This window comes from Stegostoma tigrinum, chromosome 7 (genome assembly GCF_030684315.1).
Source record: "Stegostoma tigrinum isolate sSteTig4 chromosome 7, sSteTig4.hap1, whole genome shotgun sequence".
In the NCBI taxonomy this organism is placed as follows: domain Eukaryota; kingdom Metazoa; phylum Chordata; class Chondrichthyes; order Orectolobiformes; family Stegostomatidae; genus Stegostoma; species Stegostoma tigrinum.
Window position 1 is genome coordinate 54169574 of NC_081360.1, and position 15177 is coordinate 54184750.

Consider the following 15177-nt stretch of genomic DNA (forward strand, 5'->3'; position numbering starts at 1 on the left):
TGGAGCTACAGTCACCAACCAAGTGGAGAGTATTCCATCACACTCCTCACACATACACCGTAGTTGGTGGACAGGCTCTGAGGAGCTGGAGGTGAGCTGTTTGTCACAGAATGTCCAGCATCCGATCGACGTTTGTTGACACACTACTTATATAGCTCGACTAATTCAATTACTGATCGGTGATAATTGCTAAGCAGTTGATGGAAGAATTCATAGATGTTAATGATGTTGAATATCAAGAGGAGGTAGTTAGAATCTCTTGTGTTGCGGGTGTTCATTTTCGGGCACTTCTGTGGCATAGATATTACTTTACCATCTACCAGCCCAAGTCTGAGTATCGTCTATGCAGGTAGACATGGGCTGTTTCAGCATCTGAGAGTTATGAATGGCACTGAATGAGATGCAAACATCAGTGATCTTTGGCTGCACCTTTTTAGTAAAGACAAATGCAAAGTACTAATTTAATACCTCAGCCATGTATTAAGCCCTTTTTCGTGTGTAATTGGCCTACTTCTTTTATGAATCTTTTATTAATTATATACTTGGAAAGACTTTTAGCTTCTGTCTTATTCTAGCCGTTGGTCTCTTCTCATTCTTTCTGGTTTTCTTATAGCTTTCACTTTTATTTTCAAATCTTAGCCTGACATCCATGCCCTTCATAACAAAGTGTAGAGTTGGATGAACACAGCAGGCCAAGCAGCATCCTAGGAGCACAAATGCTGACGTTTTTGGGCCTAGACCCTTCATCAGAAAAGGGGGAGGGTGAAAGGGTTCTGAAATAAATAGGGAGACAGGGAGGCGGATGGAGGATGGATAGAGGAGAAGATAGGTGGAGAGGAGACAGACGAATTAAAGAGGCGGGGATGGAGCCAGTAAAGGTGAGTGTAGGTGGGGAGGTAGGGAGGGGATAGGTCAGTCCGGGGAGGATGGACAGGTCAAGGGGGCTGGATGAGGTTAGTAGGAAGGAAATGGAGGTGCGGCTTGAGGTGGGAGGAGGGGATAGGTGAGAGGAAGAACAGATTTGGGAGGCAGGGATAAGCTGGGCTGGTTTTGGGATGCAGTGGGGGTAGGGGAGATTTTGAAGCTTGTGATATCCACATTGGTACCATTGGGCTGCAGGGTTCCCAATCAGAATGTGAGTTGCTGTTCCTGCAGCCTTCAGGTGGCATCGTTGTGGCACTGCAAGAGGCCCAGGATGGACATGTCGTCTAAGGAATGGGAGGAGGAGTTGAAATGGTTCGCGACTGGGAAGTGCAGTTGTTTATTGCGAACTGAGCGAAGGTGTTCTGCAAAGCCCACATCCTTGACCTGTCCGTCTCCTCTCACCTACCTTCACCTTTAACCATCTTCTATCCACCTCGCCCTGTCTCCCTATTTATTTCAGAGCCTCCTTCCTGCCCCCCATTTCTGAAGAAGGGTCTAGACCCAAAACATCAGCTTTCCTGCTCCTCTGATGCTGCTTGGCCTGCTGTTTTCATCCAGCTCTACATCTTGTTATCTCAAATTCTCCAGCATTGGCAGTTCCTACTATCTCTGCCACAGCTAGATTTGGCTCTTGTTTCCCCTTCAATTCAGATAGTAGTCTGGGAGCAGTTGGCTGGGTTTGTCCTGTGCCTTGTGTACAGAACATACCCGGGCAAATTTCCACATTGCTGGGTAGATGCTGGTGTTCTGGCAGCACTGGAACAGCTAGGTTAGGATGTGGTGGGGTGGGGAAGTGTTGGTAGCTAGTTCAGGACCAAGTGTGTCTTCACTACAGCTTGCATGTACTTGAGGTCTTTTGCCTTTACATTATCCATTGCATTTAATGATTTCTTTAAAACCTGGTTGAACAAATTCAATTACCTAAAGACTGGCTTCTAAATGTGGGTAGCTCAGAATGAAATCCGATTTAGAATGAAAGATTAGATGGTGCTCAAAATAAAAGCAAGTTTGTCTCTTCTATATTATGTCCTACTGTCAATGTTTCTTACTTTGCAGTTTATATTTTCCAATATTTCCCACATCCTCATTTCCTTACAGCATTGAATCCATACTGGGATTCAGTGCCCTGAGTGTCAGTTGCCTTTTGCTGCCTCACCTCAGTGGCTACCTTTAAACCTTGGTGCTGAGCACTGATGGGACATTTAACAGCGAGTGAGAGTGTGTTGAAACTGAATCCCATCTTGTCGATTCCTGACCTTTGCATAGTTTTGCCAGAAGCCATAGAGCCATAGAGCTGTACAGCATGGAAACAGACCTTTCAGTCCAACTCGTCCATGCTGACCAGATATCCTAAATTAATCTAGTCCCACGTGCCAGCATTTGGCCCATATCTCTGTAAACCCTTCATATTCATGCACCCATCCAGATGCCTTTTAAATATTGTAATTGTACCAACCTCCACCACTTCCTCTGGCAGCTTATTTCCATACATGCACCACCCTCTGCATGAAAAAGTTGTCCCTTAAGTCCCTTTTAAATCTTGCATCTCTCACCTTAAACTTATGCCTCCTCTAGTTTTGGACTCCCCCACCCCAGGGAAAAGACCTTGTCTATTTACCCTATCCGTGCCCCTCATGATTATATTAACTTCTATAATGTCACTCCTCGGCCTCCAACACTCCAGGGAAAATAGCCCCAGCTTATTCAGCCTCTTCCTATAGCTCAAGTCCTCCAATCCTGGCAACATCTTTGTAAATATTTTCTGAACTCTTTCAAATTTGACAACACCCCTCCTATAGCTGGGAGACCAGAACAGAACACAGTATTTCAAAAGGGGCCTAACCAATGTCCTGAAATAATGGGAACTGCAGATGCTGGAGAATCCAAGACAACAAAGTGTGGAGCTGGATGAACACAGCAGGCCAAGCAGCATCTCAGGAGCACAAAAGCTGACGTTTCGGGGATGAAGGGTCTAGGCCCGAAACGTCAGCTTTTGTGCTCCTGAGATACTGCTTGGCCTGCTGTGTTCATCCAGCTTCACACTTTGTTGTCTAACCAATGTCCTGTACGGTCACAATATGTCCTCCCAACTCCTATACTCAATGACCAATAAAGGCAAACATACCAAATGCAGCCTTCAATATCCTATCTACCTGCAACTCCAAGGTCTCTTTGATCAGCAGCAGTCCCCAGGACCTTAGTATTATAAGCCCTGTCCTACAATTTGCCCTACAAAAATGTAGCAACTCACAGTAATTGAATAACAGTTTGAAACAAGAAACCTCGTGGATTTCCCCCACTTAACTACAATTGTAGTGCTCCTACTGCCACTCTAGCTCTGATCAAGGAACTTGCTTCAACTTGAAGTTCAAACCTGATTCTGAAACCTCATATTCTGGGGTTAAACTATTTGTTGCCGAGAATAATCAGTCTTCCAGACAAGCAGAATGAATGCTGTTTTTTTTGGACTGCTTATTGACCACTGCAAACAATAGACTAATATATCAAATTCTAATTTCAGTTGTCAGAAAAGTTGCAAGATACTGAAAATGAAGCAATGGAAAAAATTGTGGAACTGGAAAAGCAGTTGATGCAAAGAAGTAAAGAACTGGAAGTTATAAGAGTAAGTTTGAGAGAATTTCTCTGCAGCCATGAGAAACAATAGGTTTCAGCTTGGTCTTCAGTAATTATGTGAATCAGCTGCTTGTTTTATGGAGAAGAGAAACAGACTACCAATTTGCTGTGAGGTTTTTATTTTAAACTGTTGCATAAACTAAATTAACTGATTTCTGTCTGAATTGTTACCTTGATCAACTGATAAATGTTCCAAAACTGAGTTCAAACATTGTTCACACATTGTCAAAAGCATCTTCCAACTTGCCAAGAGCAACAGCACAATAAGTCTGCATTAAATGTAAAAAAAATTACAATTCTATATCACTTTATGTTAATTTTTTTCATTCGTTCACATGAATTTTTAAAAATTCTGCCATAGAATTTGGGTGCTTCTGGCTGGGCTAGCATTTATTGCATGTCTGTAGATGACCTTGAGAAGGTGGTAGTGAGCTGCCCTTTCTTGAACCACTGCAGCCCAATGCCCTTAGGGAGAGAACTACAGGATTTTGACCCAGTGGCACTAAAGGAACATTAATACATTTCCGAGCCAGGATGGTAAGTGGCTTGGAAGGGAACTTGCAGGTGCTGGTGTTCCCCTCTATCTACTGCCCTTGTCCTTCGTGGTGGAAGTAGTTGTGTAAAGAGCTTTTGGTGATTTCTGTAGTATGAATTGTAGAAAGTATACACAAATATTAATGAGTGTCAGTGGTGAAGGAAGTGAGTGTCTGCGGATTTCATGCTGATCAAGTGGGCTGATTTCTCCTGGATGATGTCAAGCTTCTTCTGTGTAGTTGAGTTGCACTCATCCAGGCAAATGGTACATATTCCAACACACTGCTGACTTGTGCCTTGGAGATCATGGACAGGCTTTGAGGTGTCAGGAGGTGAGCTACGTGCTGTGGGATTCCCACCATCTGGCCTGCTCTTCTAGCAATAGTATTTATATTGCTGATCCAGTTCAGTTTCTGGTCAAATCTAATGCCCATGATGTTGATAGTGAGCTAATGCAGCTGTCCAGAAAAGGTTCATATGGATTAAGCAGAGCCCCCTTTTTCTCCAGTTCTTTGGTTCGAACTAAAATGATCAATGTACAAAATGAGTGCATTGTGTAGGGCTGTCTGCAGGTTATCCCCATTTATGTGACATGATCTGTCTTGTTCCTGCTCACCAACACAAGGTAACACATCTGAGCCAGTTTAGTGAGTACTGGGTTGAAAGGAGTGTTTGTTAAATTTTGTAACATGTTTGTTAAATTTTGTAAGATGTTTTAGTCCTTCCGAATTAATTCAGTTATATGGGGTATTAGGTGATCAGGGTGTGTTTGTTATTGTGTGCAGAGGGATGCCAGTCCCAAACAGACAGGTAGTTTGAAAGATTCTTTCCACTACCAATCGTAAGGCACCAATCCAGACACCACTAAACTCAACAACTGCCTTAGATGCACAAGATTCAGTAATAACTGGATTTGAAGTTTGAGGGCTTGCTCAGAGGTATCACGAGAACAATCAGGATGGAAATGTCTTTGAGCCTTTGGGTGAATTTAGATCTGGCAATAGGAGTTCTTACATACCTTCTGGAGGCTTGCCGATTTAAAAAGAAGCTTTCTTCCTAACCTCTTATGGGGGCTGAAACTGTGCTGCCCAATAGCTGCTGACCAATCAGAGATTGGTGGTTCTCAGTTGCCCACCAGACCCACTGGAAGTGGTGATTGCTGCTGGTAAGGCACCCATAGAGAGCTGAAGGTCACTGGGGGAGACCCAGCTGATAGATGATTGAAGATTGGCTGGCGCTTGCTGGCTAGATGGGGGCGAGAGAAAACGGCAGTTGGGTGATTCTTCATGGACTCTCCTTTCCATTGCTGGGTCACACGATCAGGCAATGAGAAGCTTTGAAAAAGAGTTCCCCTCCATTCAGACTTAGTGTACGGTTACTCCCCCAGTTGATGACTGTCCACAAGTTCTGCCCCTGACTCAAGCAGGCAGAGGGAGAAGGTTTCAGGCTCCCCACCCTGCATTGTCTTGTCTGTTTAAGTGCATGACTCAATTTCTAAATCCACCAATTAAATGCTGACCATGGAGTCATTCAGGCACAGAGGAGGCCTTTCAGCCTGTTGCTCATGAGGGTGTTTGGTAGAACAATCCAATCCATCCCATTCTCCCACTCTATCCTTGCTGCCCTGCAAGTTTCTTTCTCTCATATGCCCATCCAATTTCCCTTAGAACATGTTTGCTGTCTCCACTTCTACCATTCTTATACGCAGTGGGTTTCAGTTCATTATCACTTGCTGTGTAAAAATGTATAAAGAAATGAAGTATTCCAAATCACCGGGACCAAGAGAGTTGCAACCTGTTTAATTGACTTTTGTTGGAACGCATTCTAGTGTTCATATTTTCAGGAGTCTTTTTGTTGACCTTTGCATTGCCTTCACAACAGTTAAGCATTGTAATTTTAAAACAAAGCACACCTACAGTAATGGGGCTTTTGACTTTAATTGGAAATTATTTAACTCATTATGCCTAGCTGTATACAAGTAAATGAAACTTACTTTATAAATAGAAAAGCAAATGGTACTGCTCACATTTTCCTGGCCTTCATGCTTCCAAGAATTGCTCTCAGATTTCAAAATCATACAAAAAAATGTACAAGAAAGGGAGTGGCTCAGTGGTTAGCACTGTTGTCTCACAGCACCAGAAACCCGGGTTTGATTCTGCCATTGGGCAACTGTCTGTCTGAAGTTTGTTCATTCTCCCCGTGTCTGCATGAGTTTCCTCTGGGTGCTCCAGTTTGGTCCAGGTGCTCTAATTTCTTCCCACAGTCCAAAGATGTGCAGGTTATGTGGATTGGCCATGCTAAATTGCCCATAGTGTTCAGGGGTGTGTTGACTATGGGTCTTGATAAGATGCTGTGAGGGTTGGTGTGGACTTGTTGGGCCGAAGGGCCTGTTTCCATACTGTAGGGATTCTGTGATTTATTAAAGGATTCTAGGTAGCAACTAAACTCGAACCCACCAGTATCTCCTCAAATATGTGACCTTAAAGTTAAATTGGATAGAATGTAAAACTCCAGTAGTTATAATAATGTGTGGCTTAATGTGAGTAATGTTTAATAATATATTCTTACAGAGGTTGACATTTCCAGTTAATTTAAAATTGCTCTTTGACCTCAGGATTTGGTTATTTAAGCCTGAATATGACTGCAGTGTTCTGTATCCGAGATTACTTGCAAGCACTACTTTTGTAGATTTGCCGATCTATAATTGCTTTTTCACTTTTCACTCTCTATTTCTTGATCTGTCTCAGTCCCTCTGTGAAAGTTATCTCTACATCACTGATTCCAGCATAATAACAAATTTTAGATTTCACGAGAATGCATGTGCCCCCTCTGTCACTTCTCATAAGTCCCCCTCTGTATCTAAAATATCAGATTACCTGTTCAACATCCTTTACGACGAGTAGAAATGTCCCCCAGCTAGGAATTTATAATGAAGCCATTGACATTGGTCCCTGCCATAAGCCCCAATTCTGTCACTACAGACTTTATCTCTTTTGCGGCAACTGTTCGAAGCTGAGTCAGAATGTTCAGCGCCTTGCTTTGTAGTTGACCCCAAAATAAGCTTCTGATTACATGCACTATCAGATGAGACTGCTTATTGTCACCTCTGTAATCTTGCTTGACACTGCCCTGCTCATCTGCTGCTGAAAGCAATCACACTTCTCAAGAACTTTATGAACAAACTTTGCGGCATCCTAAGTTTGAGAGAGTGATGTACAATACAAGGCCTTCTTTCTATGAGAAGCTGTAATTCCTTTTTGTGAACTATTGGTTAATTCAATTCCAAAACACTTGAATTATGGAGATTGATTACAAGCCAGTGCAGCCTGCAACAACAAAAAAAACCTTGCTGTCCTGCGACTGATTACCTATCAACACGACTCATTTTCACAATAAGCTTCCGCTTGTTGTTGATATCAGTAATGTACCAGTGCTGTGGTCCACAGAAAGCTCATGGTCTAGGCTCATTTCTTGAGCATCAGTTAAACTTTAATTTAATGCGCTGTCTTGGTGTCTTCGGGCAGTAAATGTGACCTGAACCTGACCCTATACAAACTTGCTGCTGCAGACTACAATATAATGGAGCTAATGTTGCAAGTGCCCTGCATTTTAAATGAGTGTCAAGAATGGGGAAACCGGGTGGAAATGTGATGAATGATTCATGATTTGAGTCAGAGCATTTGGTTACATTTGGATTTTTATTTTCATTTGTGAGGGTACGAGTTTGGCTTATTTTAAGGCATTTTTGTCCTTGTTATTTCAAAATTCCAGACTTCCTCAGACTGTGTAATGATTTGCTCTAGGTTTTCTGAAAATGCTCTTCAGATTGCTTCATTAAGTATTTAAGAGATTTCTGTCTGATCTTCAAATCACTGGGATTGCTAGTGGTATCTTTGCAAGTTCATATCTTACTTCAATTTTTCAACATCAGAATGAAATTTGAAAATGTCTTTACAATTGATAGTAAGTGAAGGAATATCAGTTTTCTTTTAGTAATGTATGAAGGAAAGGCAAAGGGAAGCATTTGGATGTGATGTGAAAACGCTGCATGCAAGTGCAAATTCGACATTTTGTTTATTGTCTTTTTTTGTGCTTTTTTTTTTCTTTCCACTTCATAGGAGGTTTACAAAGATACCAACACGCAAGTACACACACTACGGCGAATGATCAAAGAGAAAGAGGAGACCATACAAAGACATAACCACCTAGAGAAAAAAATCCATGAATTGGAGAAGCAGGGGTCTATCAAAGTCCAGAAGAAAGGAGATGGTGACATTGCCATTGTACCAGTTTTATCTTCTACAGCACTGTCTCCAGGTGCAGAGCACATATCCAGTCTTTATACAGGACCACCGCTTGAGGCATCAGGATCAATGCTACCCCTTCCCCCACCACCTCCATGCCTGCCAGGTGCAGGTAAGGCATTTTGAGATTGAAATTAATTGCAAAATATAGGAAACCGGGGACTAAACATGGTACAATTCCATTACCTTTGTGGTGTGGCAGTAACTGCAGGCACAATCTTTCAGGCCCAGAAACAGTGGACTTAGTAGTGATGGAAAGTGAATTTAATTTGGCAGAATGATGGTGGATCAGAATCTCACCAAATTAGTGACAGCTTAAGGGTATTATCCTGCCTGGTCTGCATTTAGTTCAGTTCCATAAGGGGTTGTAAAGAGTTGGCCAACACAAATAGCTTGACCAGTGCAGATGGGCTATCGGATTGGAAACTGGGGTGCAACAATCTGCACTAATTTGTACATGACTGGGGAACTGGACCTAGGGCAGGAGTGTGACTGCTACAAGCCACCCCTTGCCTTTGCTCTGTACAATCATGCCCTCTGTCCCTACAACTCACAAGCCCAGAAGGCCCCCATGGGCAATGCTTAGGCTTTCCATCAGTGATCGTCCACTGAGAGCCTCGGGTTTGTTTTCCTCACAGTAGGTACTGCCTGGGCCATGGCGCTGCTGAGTTCTGAAGTTGCCAAGTGCGTGGGACTGCTTTGTCCAGGGTCCTGATTTCATCAGAAGGTCTGACAACAGCCCATCTCCAAAGGTTGTCTGATTGCCAAAAAACCCACCAGGTTTTCTCACTATAGTAGACCAATGTTTTCCATCCTGGAAACTCTCCTGCTCTTAGGTTTAGTCTGCAAACAGGAAGAACCTGGTTGATTTTGCAATTTTAGTCGAGAATCTTAATTCTGCGTTACAAAAACGTATATCCACACGTATCTCTTGGATGTGTGTGACCCTGAAGAATTATGTAGTAGGGAGCTAAACTTGACTGGAAAGACTAGGTAAACACAATGAAGATTATTGTATTCTATCTACATTCTCTTCGTGGTAAGTTGACATTTTCTGCTCTAATTCTGAAAATATAATATAAAATTATAGCCATGTGTTTAATATGAATTGTCTGCTGACATGTTTAGGTAACTGCTTCTGAAAGCCAATGACGTCCAATAGCCTTCACTGCGTGCAAGAAGCAAATGTTTGCTAGATTGGCACTGGTATTTGGATCACTTCTGGAAGCTAAATATAACTTCTGTTCTTTGTGTTTCTGGCAGTGCAAAATGGACCAGTGTCAGTCCAAGCATCATCACCTCTTCCCCCTCCTCCTCCACCACCACCTCCAACGGCAGAAACTCCACCTGCTCCTCCTCCCCCACCACCTCCGCCACCGCCGCCACCAGCAGCTCCTCCATTGCCAGGGGCAGCCCCGACTCTAATTTTTAATCCTGGCTTAGCAGGTAATATTATGGTATATCTAGTCACAAACTGTTTCTTAGGTACCTAGTTTGCGGGGGATGACACTAATTGATCATTTCATGAGTTCAGGAATATATAATGTACTTCAGGTGAAAAAATTGGGTTGCCTTATTTGGATATAAAAAGGAATATTCAGCACGACATCGGGAGTTTGCTACCTCCATATTCTAGACCGGCTAGTAAAGTTGGTGTGGCTGCAGGTGAAGGTATCAGTTACTTCATTTGTGGCTTTCAGCTAGAGGTGCTATCGCTCCAATTATAACACAAAGGTGGAGATCTTGTGATTGTGGGTGGCTCCCACCAACCTGCGGGACCTGCTTGTTGCCAAGATGGTTCCTTGTCGATTTCCTTCCTCCATTTTCTGACTGTCAGCCATGTGGACAGGCTGGGTGGTAGGAAAGCTAATGGCAGGAGGCAGTTTGGAAAGGTCAACACTTGGTGAGAGGGAATGTTCCAACTCTGGCGATCAGAGCGAGGGACGGAAGGAGGGGGCGTGGGTCAGGCCAGAATCATCCAGTGTAGGCAACTTGAGATTGAAGTTTTACAGGGGTTTCGGGGGAGAGTGGGAGGGAGGGTGAGATCAGTCAAATTGCCACGGTTAGGAAAGGCTAAAGGTTCACTTGAAAGGCTGTTGGAGTACTTTTCTCGTCCACACAGAGAGCTCTAAGAGACACATACCTTCTGTAACCTGCTGCTTCTGTCTGCAGTTCGTTGCCGTAGGTTGTGGTTACACTTTTTGATTTGTTCCTTTAATTTATAACTCACGGGCCCATTAGAAGGTGAAGACTTACAGAAAGGGGCAAGTTACTGAAGGGTATTTGGCAACTGGGATATGTATTTTGTATTCTTTCCGTATCATAATCCTGATCTCGGGTCGCCTGATAGCAGTTGGCAACTAAAGACTTTTAGACAGAAAGCAAAAATGCTCCTCCACATGGAGACAGTGAACAAAAACTGGAATGCAAGTCATACTATACATTCCTTACCACCATCTGGCAGTAGGTTCAAGACCTTCAGCCGTCTGAGTCTGAGAATGATTGGTAATTTAGACAAAAACGTTCAAAAAATCAATGGAGGGAAGGGGAAGGAAAAGTAATGGAATTGGAAAAATGGAAAGGGTGTGAAAGGAGGAAAACTCCTGTTGATTTTTCTTTACCAAATATGGCTCCTGTGTCCTTTGATTGATGGAGAAGAGGGAATGAAGTAATTGGGACGGAAAAGAGAGAATAATGATGAATGGTGACAGAAATTAAATGCCAGTAGCAAAGATTCATAACACAATTTTTAAAAAAATCTGGGACTGCTTTTTGATTTAAAAAAGATAAGCAAAAGATTGGATTGGAATTTGCATAACATAGTGGTCCCATTATGACTACTAGATGTAAAAACAACATACATAGATTGATGAGGTTGCATCAACAATATGGCTATGCATTGTAATTGGCTTATGGTAATATCATAATAATTTTGTGGTAACTTGTAAACTTTAGAAAGTAAAATATTGAACAAGCCGTGTCATGACGAATCTATTCAATTTGTAACTCTGAGTTCGATCGGTGGTAAAATTGTGTGCAATAAATTTCCTAAGTTATTTTCTCCATGAGAGTGCTTGGCAATGATAAATGATTTCTGCTATCCCTTGCACATTGTATGACTTCTCTTCTGCTAACCTATCTTTCTTTATCTACCCTTCTGCTTCCATACAAGAGGGACCAATCAAGCTGTTCTGTAGGTTTCTTTATGCTGTATTAATGTATTACACTGTGTCTGTCTTTCAAGCAGTGATATGTTTTGTTGAGTGTGGTTCTTTCAGTGCATTTTACTCCACAAAATTAGAGCACACCAAGCAATTTATCTGAGTGTGTCCCACAGTTTTTGTGGGTCCAGTAAACTTTGCCTACTTGAAATTAATCATAAAATCCATAACTGCCCTCTTTAATATTTTTATTAAGATTCCGAGAGCTAGTTTAATTGGATGAATCACAGTTTTGTTGAAAAATAAAATGTTTTTGTTGCTATTATGAAGTACTGAAGTGAATCTGTTCACTTATGTGCAGTAATGATCAGGCTGGGTGGCTGCGACAATCATTTTCATTAAGTGTTCTCATTCACAGACGCTAAATATAGTATGTGTTTTTGTTTTGTATATTATGGATTGAACTGCGAAAGTCTGAATTTGCGCTGAAAGAATCTGTGTTTTAGACTATTTCCCTTGTTTGTCATAGACTATGCATGCCCCAAGTAGAAACTCTTGATTTTAATAAAGTTAGCAGGTGTGTTCCATTTGAATGTGTTCACTATTAATCTGTTAATTATGAAGTTAGATGATGTAACTGGAGTCTGAGCACTGTGGACCAGCATATTTCAACTTAAGTTGCGAATTCAAATTACAGGAAATTGCAACTTGATCGTGCAATTGCATGCTTTTGATTTTGAATGATGTGTTGAATAACTTGTTGATTTTCAAATGGTTTTGATATTACAGCTGTCTATGCAATACCCTGTACATTCACCTAGACAGTTTTATCACATTTGGTCATTCAGTGATCTGGAAGAAGTTACACCTTCAGTCTGTGCCAAAACTAGCCAACAAAACCTTTGGAATAATTTGGTTTTCTCTTAGTCTGGAGCTCTAAATCGAACGGTCTGAAAAGAATTAATATTCAACCTGATCTGCAATGCTACATGTCAATATCCAGGTTGTTTCCTCCAGAGTCAGTGAGGAAAACAAGAAAGATAAATTTGCTAATTGACTGTCCTGTATGCCTCTGTACTCACTAATGGACCCTCCGAAATTCCAATCATCACTAATGTACACTTTTCTAGAATATTGTTTTTATGACAAGTAGTAATATTCAATTAATTTGCTGTAATTAGGTTCTTAGACAATGCAGACTCTTAAATTTTGTAACTGCATGAGAATGGCTCATACTTACTGATTGCGAGAGCAGTCAACATTTGGACAAAATTTAACTTAGTGTGTTATTGATGGCTTAAGTGATGATGATCAATGTCAAAAGAACTTCTTTTTGTGCAGCTGTGAAGATCAAGAAACCCATCAAGACAAAATTCCGTATGCCAGTCTTTAACTGGGTGGCACTGAAGCCCAATCAGATAAATGGCACTGTGTTCAATGACATTGATGATGAGAAAATTCTAGAGGTACATCTTCAGTTTAATATTTTTGTACAAGAATACATGTGAATTTGAAACTTATTAGATATTTAAAACCATGTCTGCTGATTTACGTTCCCACTGATTTGAGTAAATTGAGCACTACATTTGTCTATGTGTATGAATTTTACTTTACAGGAACTGAATGTGGATGAGTTTGAAGAAATATTTAAAACAAAAGCCCAAGGGCCAGCCATGGATGTAGTTTCTAATAGACAAAAGGTGATCCAAAGGGGATCAAACAAAGTGACATTGCTTGATCCCAACAGAGCCAAGAATCTTGCCATCACATTGCGAAAGGCAGGAAAAACCACTGATGAAATATGCAGAGCTATCCAAATGTGAGTAATTGAAATCTCTTCAGCAAAGAAAATCTTGCTGATCTACATTTTCAACCTTTTGTCATGAGAGGAGAGAGGAGGTTATTTAGTTTTTTTCTGTCTTCACCTCTCTATTACAATATTTTCAATATGTATGCTTGCTGTATACAGTCTGAGAATTGGGAGAGTTTTTAAATTTAGCAAATGAGGACCAAGTTGTCAATAATACTAGAGGGAATAGAATCTGAATATTAACTAGCAAGCTTACATTATGAACATAGGAACAGATGCAAAATCTACTATAAGAATGTAAAAAGGAAATGTTAACAAAAAATTAAATCTGAGTCCTTTACAGGCAGAGTTAAGACAATTTATGATGGGAAGTAAGGAAATAGAAAAGAAGCAAAGTAGTTATTTTGTGTCTGTCTTCACACAGGAAGGTACAAGAAATCTCAAATAATAGAAATACAAGGGATTAGTGAGAATAATGAACTGAAAGAAATTATTATTAGTAAAAATGTAGTACCAAAGAAATAAGTGGGGATGAAAGTTGACAAGTACCTGGTGATCTATATCCTAGAGTGTTCAAAGATGTGGCTACAAAAATAGCGAAAGTATTTTTGATCATCTTTCAAAGTTCTGTAGACTCTGGAATAGTGCCTGCAGATTAAAAGGTTTCAGATTTAACACCACTATTTTAAGAAAGGCAGGAGGAAGAAAACATGGAACTACAAACCTTATCAATTCTTGCAGTAGTCCAACAGGTTTATTCAAGTGAATAGCTATGAAAAAGCACCCCAGCAAGGAATGTGTCCTTAGAACAGGACTGAAAAGAGGAAAATTTTCAAATTGGATTGAACCTGTCAATAGTATGTTTAAACTTAATGTTTTTTCTCTGTAAATAAAAATGACTTTGTAATGATTATGACTTTATATGTTGCTTACCTTTGTGTATTAGAAATATTCTCCTACTGAAAGAAATAATGCATTTATCTTAATTTGTGTTCAAATTTTATTTGGTTTCTATTAGGTTTGACCTGAAAACATTACCTGTAGACTTTGTTGAGTGCCTGATGAGGTTCTTGCCAACAGAAAATGAAGTTAAGGTTCTGAGACAGTATGAAAGAGAGAGGAAGCCATTGGAGAATCTAACAGATGAAGACCGGTTTATGATGCAGTTCAGTAAAGTTGAAAGACTAATGCAGAGGATGACCATTATGGCATTCATTGGAAACTTTACAGAGAGTGTTCAAATGCTGACACCAGTAAGTACTTGACTCTATGACAATCTAAATTTTAATTGGTTGAAAGATTTATCTTTGCTCCCACATGTTCCTCTTTGAACTCATCCCATGTCTGTCCTGATCTCATCTAATCCTTGTGACCACCTCTTATTTTCTCAACATGATCACAGCTACAATGCCAATTATGCAGTTCCGCTGGCTAATACTGTAAATTGCCTCTCCTTTGGTGTGTTCTGTATCTTCCTTTTAATCTTTGCAATCAACTTTGATCAAGAAAAAAGTCAGTTATCACTCTAGTTCCCTCTCCCCATCCCCCTCTCTGATGAAGGGTCTAGGCCCGAAACATCAGCTTTTATGCTCCTGAGATGCTGCTTGGCCTGCTGTGTTCATCCAGCCCCACACTTTGTTATCTTGGATTCTTCAGCATTTGCAGTTCCCATTATCACAGTTATCACTCCTGCTATACTTTTAATGTACCAAATCCATCTCCAACCTCACTTCTTTCTCCAAAGACTTTGAAAGTCTTAATCATTCCCAAATGAATGTTCTTTTTTTTTTCAGGACAATTGTATATTTGA

At 40.9% G+C, this 15177-nt stretch overlaps 1 protein-coding gene across 11 annotated transcripts in view; it reads left to right on the top strand.

The window, feature by feature from the left end:
• fmnl2a (formin-like 2a) overlaps nt 1-15177 on the top strand; it is a 255298-nt gene that overhangs the window by 209476 nt on the left and 30645 nt on the right. For 8 of the 11 annotated variants that reach the window (XM_048534453.2, XM_048534446.2, XM_048534447.2 and 5 more), the window contains exons 13-19: nt 3446-3547; nt 8211-8508; nt 9660-9842; nt 11569-11589; nt 12899-13023; nt 13174-13376; nt 14386-14620. In XM_048534453.2, coding sequence (XP_048390410.1) covers nt 3446-3547; nt 8211-8508; nt 9660-9842; nt 11569-11589; nt 12899-13023; nt 13174-13376; nt 14386-14620 — 1167 coding nt within the window. The remainder of the gene's footprint in view (nt 1-3445; nt 3548-8210; nt 8509-9659; nt 9843-11568; nt 11590-12898; nt 13024-13173; nt 13377-14385; nt 14621-15177) is intronic. The other 3 variants (XM_048534452.2, XM_048534454.2, XM_059647277.1) reach the window with 1 other exon arrangement.